The 11,845-nt window shown below is 39.7% G+C and overlaps 1 protein-coding gene across 1 annotated transcript; it reads left to right on the top strand.

Moving 5' to 3' along the window:
* Nucleotides 1-1,711: 1,711 nt before the first annotated feature.
* taf3 (TATA-box binding protein associated factor 3) lies at nt 1,712-9,169 on the top strand. The gene is made up of 7 exons (XM_022756435.1): nt 1,712-2,047; nt 2,528-2,770; nt 3,392-5,214; nt 5,296-5,378; nt 6,133-6,403; nt 6,709-6,815; nt 8,261-9,169. Exons 1-7 carry the CDS (start codon nt 1,882-1,884, stop codon nt 8,373-8,375), a joined length of 2,808 nt encoding a protein of 935 aa, XP_022612156.1. The 5' UTR covers nt 1,712-1,881; the 3' UTR covers nt 8,376-9,169.
* The last annotated feature ends 2,676 nt before the right edge of the window (nt 9,170-11,845 follow it).

The raw sequence follows: 11,845 nt of genomic DNA, 5'->3' as shown, positions 1-11,845 counted from the left end.
ATTGAAACTATTTTAGCATAAGATTGGAACATAACAAAATTTGACTGAGTACTGCCTAAATGCACTGTATATCGAACTGATTGGTCTGTCAAATGGATATGGACCCTCTTAGTATTCTTTCCTAACATGGTGCTTCCTGCAAGCCCATATCATTTCTTCAAACACTGTTGTTCTATTTACATTTGTTTTCCATGTTGTCAGAATTGATCATTATTCATCATTTAAATAAGACAAAAAACTGTATACTGTAACTGTTATAAAAAGGCAAACAAAAAAACTGTAAGCAAAATATAAAATCTAAGGGAGAAACAAGACAATTGAAACCAGTTGTTCTGTTTTGATTATGTGACATGATCAGGCTTTTTTCATTCTTGGATCCTTCTTTGCTTTCATTGTTCTTTTTTTTTTTTGTTCATTTCACTGACCAGGTTGGCTCAAATGAGGTTAAATGGTAAAACCCACCACTTGGGTCAAACCAACCCATACCCAGCAGTAGGGTTAAGGTTGGGTTATTTTTCAGCCCAGCAGTTTTTTGAGTGTAGCCCAGTATTTCAGAAATATGTTCCCCAAAAAATGATATAATTCTGTTAACTTGAATTGAAATTCTTCAAGAGGACATCAAAACAAAGACTTAAGGCCTCTGAAAGTTTTCTCAATTGCTTGTCACTGAAAATCATGAGGCTGGATTTTAAAAAAAAAAGTTGTAACAGGTCCTCATGCTCCATCTTGTGGCCCTGGTCTTGCAGAGGGACCCTGTTGCAAAATCTACTTTTAAGATTTTAAATGTTTTAGTTTGTATTGACTTAATTTGTTACAAAGTTGTCTTTTATCAATTGCTCAAATTGCTGTGTGTCAAGTATCACACTTAGAAAATATCAGCCATATTATTCCTTCATAGGAGTAGGGCTTTAACCAATATTCATTATTAATGTATGGATGACAATTATTTTCTTAAATAACTGAATGATTGTTCAGTTAATGTGAGAATAGTGTAATGCCTATAATACCATTATATCCTGAGGCCCAAGTTAACATATTAAAATTGCTTCTGTTGGTCTTGCCAACAATTAACAACATTCAAATTTTGAGTTTACTATTATTAAAAAAACAGACAAACAAGTAAATATTCTCATGTGGAGAGCTAGTCTCGGTGAATTTTCGACCATTTCTGCATAAAAAAATACTTAAGAGATTGATCAGTTATCACTTGTTGCCATGCCAGCTCTCGAGCACTGGTTGGTTTGTGAGAGCCAGAGGAAATACTGAAACCGCCATGTGTAATGAGGGTCTAAAGGAGCCCAATAACACTTTAACGCTGCGGGTCCCCTCGCGAGGTCAGACTGAGTGGTCTGAGTCACAAACCGTTGACCTTAAGTTTTCTCCAGTTTTAACGTGACTCAGCGGATGTGGAACGAAATCCGAAACCGATCGTCGGTGTATTCTGTTAAGTTCAGATGTGTTCCCGGGTAAATGAATAGCAACTCGTTAGGGACAAGTCTTTCCAGCCGTAACTACAGCGGACATTTTACCGGTTCAACAGAAAACCTGCCGCAGTCTACGCCACATGTAGCTACATTTAACGGTCGAACAGTTTTTCTGCGCATTATCAGGCGGTGATGAACTGTGTGAATACAACAGAACAGTGTAGGCTGACGCTGACCTTTGCGCATGTGCGATCTAGATTTCGGGGATGGGTCTATCGATGGAATCAAGATGGCGACTCTGGCAAAAGCGCCAATATATTTACTGAAGTAGATGTCCAAAATTAACCGCAGGAGCGGGTTTTTTCAAGCCCCTTGTGGGTTCCGTGAAACATGAAGACCGGGAACATGTTTTGGAAGAGGAATTGACTGGGAGTAATACCGTAACAAAGTCAGCGAGATGTGCGAGAGCTATGCCCGCTCGCTGCTGCGTGTGTCGGTGGCGCAGATCTGCCAGGCTCTGGGCTGGGATGCGGTTCAGCTCACTGCGTGCGACCTGCTGTCCGATGTGCTGCATCGATATATCCAGCAGTTGGCCAGGGTTTGCCATCGGTACTCTGAGCTCTGTAAGTGCTTCATTTATCACCCCGATTACTTTTAAACCCATAAGCCTGAAGTAGTCGTTGTTGTTGACTGGTTCTGTAGCTGGCGCCCCCTAGCAAAGGTTGATGTGTCAAAAAGTACAGTAGCTACAGAGCTAAGCAGCTTCCATGTGTTGTTTTACTATGGCTATGGTGCTTTCCAGTTGTGGTAAACACATTGTGAGTAGCTGCTACCACATGCATTAGTTAGTTGAATACTATATTATCTGTAAGTGAGTCAATATCAATGTAAAACCTGTTGAGCATTACTACTTGCTACTTGCTTTAGCTTGGATGTCAACATCAGTCAGGGCACCTCCTTGTATGTGCAGCACAAGCAGTAGTATGTAGTCAAACCTTTGTCCCAGGTTATTATCAGCCTTAATAATTAGTATCATTTAGTGAACAAGAAGCATGCAGAGTGTGTGCTGAGGTTTAATTGCTTGTTTTGATGCTACATTTCAGATGGAAGAACAGATCCAGTCCTGGATGATGTCAGCCAGGCCTTCAGGCTGCTGGGTGTGAGTCTGAGTGAACTGGAGGACTATGTCCACAACCTGGAGCCTGTGGCCTTCGCTCATCAAACACCACTCTTTCCTGTGAGCAAAAACAATGTCCTGCAATTTCCCCAGCCTGGAGCCAGGGATGCAGAGGAAAGAAAGGACCACATTCCAGATTACATGCCACCCTTGGTCTCTTTACAAGAAGGTCAGTAAATAAATGGCTATATTCACATGTCTCTGTTGTGTATTTGGTGTTTTCTATAGGTTAAGAGTTTGTTTGTGATCATCAACATGTTTTCAGCAAAACCATAGTCTATAGGCTTTACAGAATACAAATATCCATTCAGTTTCCCAGTATTTTGTAGATCAAGCTAAGACTTAATGTGGTCCAATACAACAGTCCTGCAATTTATCCTACGTTAAGGATCACTATAATATTCTCCTTTGGTTGTTTTCAATAGTTTGTCTCCTACATATATATCAATGAAGGTGGACCTAATATTAGAAACAACTCTCAGCATAATTCAATATAATTCAGTTGCAGCACAAACTACATCCTTCATAACCACCACAAAGTTTAATCAACAGCTGCCTAAAACAGTTTCAATAAAAACTGTACATTATAGCCTTGATGAAAGAAAATTTGTATTAGACTGCATTAGTTTCAGCTAACTTGGAAACTGAGCATATAAAACCATATATTTGGGTTGGGGCTAATCAGTTTGGATGGGCCTCTTTAATAACAAGGAGGTACTGTGTTTGTGAAAATTCTTGGAGATTAATTGAAAACGGTGCTCAACTCATTATTTGTCTCTTTTCACTGTAGAAGAGGAGGAGGAGGAGGTCCTTGCTGACATGGGCACCTCAGCTGAAGCTATGCAGGTGGCACTGGAAGAGGATGAGGAGGAAATTGAAGAAGATGAGACGGTCAATGATGAGAACCACCCACTGAAGAGGCACTTAGACAGCCCTGATGCAGCTGTTGGTATGATGCCTACCTCCAAGAGACCACGCATGTACCCAGGCCTCAGTCCAGAATGGGGGGTTGAGCCCAGGGAACCCCTTACTTCTCTCAACCCACAACGTGTTCCCCCGGGCATGCTGCCTTCTCACGATAGCCTTGACCCCCTGTCTCCTGAAACACCTCCTGGAGCCCTGCCTTCCTTCAGACCTCAGCCGGTAGTACCAAAACACTCTGATCAAAAGGGCCTCACCACTCCAGGAAGGAAGCCTAAGGTCTCATCTCCTGGCAGACAACGGACTAAGTCCCCTAAAGGGGTCATTCCTCTTCCAGTTGGTGGCAGTCCCATCCATTCTCCAAAACCGTCTAAGGAAAGGAAGAAATCTCCAGGCAGGACGAAGAGTCCTAAAAGCCCCAAGAGTCCAAAGATGGGTTCGGTCAAAGCATCTCAACCGCCGAGCAAGACAGATAGTGTACATAAGCTACCACTGTCTGCGCTGAGTGAGAGGATGGGCAAAGAGAATATCCATATGCGTCAGAACATAGAGGACAGGGAGTTAGCTGAGGGCCCCTTCAAGAAACTAGAGCCTGATAATACAGCTATCGATGACTCCATTGATGCTGTGATTGCCAGAGCATGTGCTGAGAGGGAGCCAGATCCTTTTGCTTTCTCATCTGGCTCTGATTCAGATAGCAATGGATTCTCCAGCCCCAGGAGACTGACCATTATGGAGCCATCTACGCCTAAAGTCCCAATTGGGGCCAGCAACTCTGTAAAAGACACATCAACACCACTTCACCTACAGGCACACGCAGGCCTAGGAAACTGGACTATGGATGATTCAATCAATGAGGTGATTCGAAAGGTCAACCAAGGGGGTCCTTCTGCACCCCCGCCAAACCAAGGAGAGTATGTCTCATCAGGATCAGCCTCACCACCTACTCCTGAACCTCTGCTCAAGGTGTTTGAGGAGAAGAATAAGATTGTGACATCTTTAGATGTCAAGAAAAAGCTGAAGAAGGAGCTCAAAACTAAAATGAAGAAGAAGGAGAAAGACAAGCCGAAAGACAAAGACCGGGAAAAGGACAAGGGCAAGATAAAAGAAAAGAATAAGGATAAGAACAGGGATAAAAACAAGGAGTTTTCCAAGGATGTTAAGATGCCGTGGAAGGAGTTTGGATTGAAGGATGATGAGCACTTTGTTCAGCGAGACTTTACCCTGCCTGAGGGCTCCATCAAGATTAAATCCAGAGATGGAGATGTCCCCAAGAAGGAGAAGGAAAAACACAAAGACAAAAAGAAAGATAAAGAAAAAAGTAAAAAGGATAAAGATAAGAGAGAGAAGGGTAAAGACAGAAACAAGGACGAGAGGCAGAAACAATCTGCGTTAGCCCCCTTTGCTCTGGGTGAAGTCCCACCACTGTTTAGCCCCGCTGCCTGCCTGCGCATACCCTCCATGCTTCCTCCTTTGGCCCCAATCCTCCAGGATAAAGAAATAAAGAGTAAAGAGAAGGACAAGAAGAAAGACAAGAAGGAGAAGAAGAAGAAGAAAGATAAGGAGAAGGATAAGGAGCGAGAGAAGGCCAAAGAAAAGGAGAGGGAGAAAGAAGAGAAGAGGAAAGAAAAGGAGCGGGAAAAGGAGAAACGGGAAAAGGAGAAAGAAAAAGAGAGAATTCGATTGGAGAAGGTAACTTTTTTGTTCTGGTTATCATTACGTGTCAGTGTGAGTTTGTCACTTAGATTTACCTTTTCCTTCCTGCTTCCTCAGGTAAAAGTAGAAACTCCAGCTGCTGTACCATCTCCAGTCATCCCCAGACTGACGCTCAGGGTGGGAGCAGGCCAGGACAAAATGTAAGCAGTGAACAAATGTTTCGAGTGATAATGTTATTTCTTCCATCACCTCTTTGCATGTTGCATGAGGTTCTCCTTTTCTTGCATTATTAAAAGCTGAAAGGCAGATTTACCATGACAGTACTGGCCTTGGGTTGTACATCTCAACTTTGGTTTAATCTGCAATGTGTCTGTTGCATTATTACAATATTATATTTATTATTGTTATTATTATTATTATTATTATTATTATTATTATTAAAGCAGTATTGAACACTGTCAAGTACCTAAAGCTTACAATTAATGTGTGGTCAGAATTATAGTCTTATTATAGGTTACTTATTTTCTTAGTTCCTGATTTAAATCAAAATGTTGCCACTTTTATACATTTTAATTATGCAAAGGTCTTGTGCATAACATTTGAAAACATTTGACTTCTTTGTTACATGAAAAAAACAGTTTTGTAGGAAAAACCATGTTTATATTACTCAAAGTATTTGAAAAAAAAGTATTGTTTTGGTATCTACTGAAACTCGGATATGGTATATTCCAAATGTGTAACGTGTGTTTAATCAGGTAAGTCCCACTGAAATTGAAATTGAAATCTAATTTTCAAGGGAATAATAAGACAAGACAATGAAGAAAAATAATATACACTAGAATATATTTTTAAAGAAACACGATACAAAGCAGAACTTTAATTAAAATTGAATGTAAATGATTGTGATATACTGTATGTTCATACTGACTTGTATTTGTCTCTGTCTATCACCAGTGTTATCAGCAAGGTGGTTCCAAATTCAGAGCCCAAGACGCCAGCACCCAAGGCCCCCGCTGCCAAGTCTGGACCCGGGAATCGCCCTCGGACGCCTCCACCTCCCCCAATACTCTCCCCAGTTGTACCTCCTCTGCCCCCACCTGCGCCTCCAGTTCCATTAGCTCCCGCCCCGTCATCTTTGCTCTCCCTGGCCCCTATGCTCTCTCCCGCTGCTTCCCTCAAACCACCAGTGCGCAGTGTAGTCACTGAGACTGTCAGTACTTACGTGGTGAGTGCTCGTACCCTAGACCTTTGTTGTCTGATGATTGGTGACTATGACAACAGTATTTACATAAAGGGTGGTTCATCTTCAAGCAAAAAAATATATGTATTTGTTGTGTGATTCAGCTTTAACAGGCTTTCTTTAGTCTATGTGACCAGTAAAGCAATTACACTTAAGACTTAAGGGACTACATGGTTATTCATAATCTTTTTTGCCCCTTTATGCACTAATCTGCAATGTTTCTGTAGTAACCACTGTGTCATTAAGCAGTGTGTTGGTAATGCTTTTTTTATTGTCTGTATCTACCCAAGATTCGAGATGAATGGGGAAACCAGATCTGGATTTGTCCTGGATGCAACAAACCTGATGATGGCAGTCCCATGATAGGATGTGATGATTGTGATGATTGGTATCATTGGTAAGAGACTTGTATCTTTTTTTTCTTTTCTGACCTATTAACCCACTTTGTGTGCGATATTGTGTTTTTATGTAACATTGTAGTTTTGCATAAGGGACAGTTTACTTGCAGTTGTTACCATTAATTACATCCTAAATTAACTTTTTTATGTTTGTCTGTTGGTGAAAGTCTGAGATGTAACGTACACAAAATTCACTTTTGTGTACATACCTCGGTTTTCTATTATGGAGTCACAGTTTCTACATTTTCTGTACAGCAGGGGAAACAAAAGTAAGACAGAATAAAACATTTTTATGAATTATTTTGAAAACTGAACTTTAAATGGCAGCTCACTGGCATAACTATAACAATTAGACAACTGAAATGTTGTAATGCTCCATCCTTATTACAAAAGACTGAAATGTGCATGTGTGCAAATGTAAAGTTGATGAAAAAGATGTCCATTAAGATGAGCTTGTCATATTCATCAATTGCATTTTTTTTTTTAAATATGCACTTCAACAGTTTTTACTTTATGTTATACTCAGTCAATACTCTATTCACTTTATTCTCAAGTTTGACACATTTTACTCTCTGTAGCCCTGGAGGATCAGCACTAAGTGTGCAGGGGTAGTGGATATTTCCTGGATGATGGCAGCTTGCCTTTCACGCTACTATGTAAAGAAACATTACAGTGTGGGTCAAGCTCTGTAACATACGAATTTCAGTGATGCTGTTGATGTCATTCAACATGTTTGGTCATTTTTATTCAGAGACTTAACATCATCAAACTTCAATTTATCAGGTTGCCAGTTGCCTTAGTGTCTGTTCCACTGTCATTGTGTCTTACTGAGAAACTGTAATACTGCGAAACGATAAATCTAAATGGTTTGTCCTCAGACAACAGCTGTCTCACTGCCAAAGCTGTACAGGTGGAACTCTTTCACTTCAGAAATGTTCCACACTTGTGAAAACATATACTTAATTTGACAGTACAAAGCTCGTTTGTATATTTATAAAATTCACACAATAATTAAAGTCACACAAACCAATACATACACATATTACAACAGAATATTTAAGAATAAAAAAAATAATACTTAACAGAAATGGTTGGGTAACTTGGCTTCCAAGTAATGCATGAAGCATGCCCATACTTTTTGGAATATTTGTTGGTGACTTTTAATGACTTACTCCAGCTTTTCCATGGCCAGGCAACTTGAAAGTCTCTTCAGCCTTTGATCAACACTCGGTGGTTCAGTTTTTTCCATTTAAGACCAAGTGTTAAGTAATAATTTCTTTGACAGGCCATACTAAACTGAAGAAAGTCTCATACCCAACTGAATGTCCTGCAGTGGTTTGTGACTAATACCTGTGGTGTTTCACCCCTAGTAGAAATGTAAAAATAGTTTCTTCCTCAGTATCTTTTCACTAAGCTGAACTCTCTTCTTCTCTTGTCTGCTCAGGCCTTGTGTTGGGATCCTTACAGCGCCTCCAGAGGACCAGCAGTGGTTCTGTGTTAAATGTTCCAGCAAGAAGAAGGACAAAAAACACAAGAAAAGGAAACACAAAGTGCATTGAGACTATGCAAAAAGCACATATTTTGGACTTTTTTGGACTAAAAGCCATCGCTGAACACTCGTGGCACTGCTGTAAAATAAAAAAGAAAGTTTAAAATTGTGGCTGATTCTAACTTCTAATGATTTTTTAAATGATGTCAGCCATGATGCATTGTGACTTGGTAAGAAAAAAGGCTTTAACCAGCACATATCCAGCCTTAGTTCTCATGTGAGCTCTGTGGTATTCCCTCATTCACCTGTAAATTGTTTGCTTGTTTTGGATGTCCAGTCGCACGAAATCATGAAAGTTATGTTTGTATAAGGAGACTATGACAACGACCACGACAGATGAGAGCTAACAACAAGGCAGAACCAGACAACAACTAATATCCATTGTCTTTATTTCTGTTTCCTTCACGTTACCACAAAAGGAACAACCTCAAAGTCAAACATTTCCCCAGTTTTCTGCAGTAACATTGAAATGTCATGTATATAATGATGATGACATCAGGCGTGTATAAATGTGTAAATACCAACTTCCAAGCCAAGTGCATTTTGTTCTTAGGATTCTCACTTGTTAAATCCATTTTCAGATATTGGTTTTTAACTCGAATTATTTTCTGTAATTTCTGTACATTTTTTAAATTTAAAGTTTGTATTTTTATTTTTTCTTCATATGGATTTGTCCTGGAGTTATACTGTAGCTGTGCTTGTAATGTAATTCATTTCGCTGATATTTCAATATTAAAGATGAACAGTCTGTGTACTCACAGACTTTAAGACGTAAATCTCATTAACATCAAAATTTTACTTAAATTTTATGTCGACCTCTTTTGTGCATCCTAATTTTATTTTCAACCCTGACAGACGTCTCTACATTCACTGCCCTTTTTTTTTTTCCAGTAGCTTGTTTGCATTTGCTTTACAAAAATAGATTGGAAATATTTTAACAAACTGAGTTGCAGATGTTGAATTTTCTTCCTGCTCATTTCAGACTTGATGATAAAATAATTTGTCATCAGTTGAATTTTCATAGCTGAGTGCAGTTGGTTACAGATCAAGTTCAGGATCCGTCCTTGCATCTGTGCAATGCATTAGCCTAGATTTGAGGCTATTCTGCTGACTTTTCATTCTACACTACACCCACATAAGACATGTGGGACAATGCCTGACAGCCACATTTCACAGGGTTGTCTTATCTAAAACATTGATAGTGGATTTTGAGAGGTGATTGAATGTTTCAACGTTTCTAAAAATGTCTCCTCAACCATTTGCAGCAGCTGTTTTTGCCCTTCCCTGAACAGCCACACGGTGTCATTCTTCATGCACCGTCACTGTGGCATGCTGCGTCTGACATGTTGAGAAAGCACAGCAGGCTCACAAAAACGTGTTTCACCACATTATGAATGTCAGAAATGTAACAGGTGCCTCTTAGTTGATGCATGTGGATTCCTTATCTTGCCAGCATGCCTTGAAGTGAAACCAGCTTGAGACGTGTTGCCCTTCATGAGGGAACCTATAGGTGGCTGGGACTGTAAATATGATTTACAGCCCCTCAGAAGCTATTAAGACTCAGATCTCTATTGAAAAGAATGGACTGTGACATAGTAAAACATGTTTCCCCCCAGTTATCAGTGGACTACTTTTATGACGCAGGTATTGCATGTTTGATCTAACTTGTTCCAGGATGAGTACTTACCTTTCACATGTATAGCAGAAGGTTTTATCACCACTCATCTGTAACTTCACATACTGAACTAGTGGTGGCTGACCTCAGAAGTCTAGTTGGTTGATATTGTAGCCACATCAGAAATGTATTTTGGTGCAAAAGAATTTAACGATTTATAAACAAGCAGTGCTTTAAAATCAATTCTTTGGCAGAGCAGTGGTGTACTGAATGAGCTGCAGCTGTCAGCTCTCAGGAAAGCCTGAGAGAAGCCCATTAAAGTTCATCTTACTAGGGTTAAAGCCATGGACTAGTTTTATCAACTCTCCACTTCCGTGTTTTTAAGGTGGTAATAGACTGACTGTGATATTTTCTTGTCTTGATTGATGTTAAAATGTAGATCTGAGCCCAGGGCTTCACTGGGATGACTTTCAATCTACTTGGGCACCAAAATCTAATATTTCATTTATCCTATTTTTTATTAAGGGAACTGTGGCATGCCCAATCATTGATTTGTTCAATGCCCTTATTTGGTGAGTACAGTCATAGTTTAGTAATAAATAGGATTAATCCTCATGCTCTCTTTAATTAGATATGCATGCTTAACCTGACTCATTCACTTCTGAAACTTGTGAAATGCTCCTTTTACTCCACCTCTCTCTTTCTGAGTGTATGTCATCCATATATAGCCTTTAATGGTAATCTGCTCAGTGTCTTCCAATAACACTAAATTAAAGAGGAAGTGGAAAAAATGATGTCTGGCCAGTGACAAGGGGAAGTAAAAGTACTTCTGTCCATGCAAAATAAGCTGACATTTCAATGTGGTGTAGCTTTTTATCATATGAGATGCATCCACTCATGCAAACCAACATGAACAGTCAGTTCACAGAATTAGAGAGGGAAATACAGTATATAAAATCTGCAGTAAAGCACTTCAGTGACAAATTATTTTGGAAATAAGTTGGGTTTTTAAGGAAAAGGTCCTCTTGTGGAAAAAGATGATAATTGTATGAATTAAACTGTCAAAAAGGTCAGAGCTCCACTGCAGTATCCTCTACTGAAGTGTCTAATGCAAACATGCTCCACTCGTGGCTGTGGGGGCCCTCGCCCTCCCTCTTCAATCACACATGCTGGTGTCAGGTCTCGTACAGTCAAAGCTTGTTGATAGCATCTGTTGGATCATAAATTTAACTGCGCAGTGGCAGTAAAGATAGAGCTCTGGCATGTCTGACATAAAAAAGATTAAATCTTGATTTCTTATGATGTAAAAATATTTCACTTGAATCTACAGTGCCTTTTAAACAGGATATGATGCTGCTATAATTCAACACATGCTGCTTATTTATATATAAACGGGTGATAATGTTTCAAATTCAAGTGCCAAATTAGTTATACTTCTTCAACGTGAAAACTCATGCAAACAGTGCTTAGCATTAGTACACGCTACAGAGCACAATGTGCACCGAGCCGTAACAGTTTCACTTTTAACCTACAAAAACACAGACAGAATTTGCTCAGTCCCAAGGGACCCGACAAGTGGTAAAAAGGGAAAGCTGATGGCTGCTTTCACTCAACATGAGACCACCTGCAGTGCTGTAAATATGTGCTGTTAGTTGACTTATTACACGACAAGCATGAGTGCTTTTATTTTTCAGCTGCAGCATGCGCTAAGATCTACTTACAGCCCTTTTTCCTTTCACTGTAGATGTGAACAGGATGTGGATGTAAAAGCAACGAATCTTTGCTGCATTCACTTCCAGCTTTCAGAATTTCACTGCATTATACATGTATTTCTTCCAGCATTCCTGTACCAATTTCATGTTAGT

Source organism: Seriola dumerili, unplaced genomic scaffold, assembly GCF_002260705.1.
Source record: "Seriola dumerili isolate Sdu_G_001 unplaced genomic scaffold, Sdu_1.0 BDQW01000242.1, whole genome shotgun sequence".
Classification (NCBI taxonomy): Eukaryota; Metazoa; Chordata; class Actinopteri; order Carangiformes; family Carangidae; genus Seriola; species Seriola dumerili.
The sequence above is the reverse complement of the archived record's forward strand: the minus strand, read 5'-3'. Positions and strand labels throughout refer to the sequence as shown.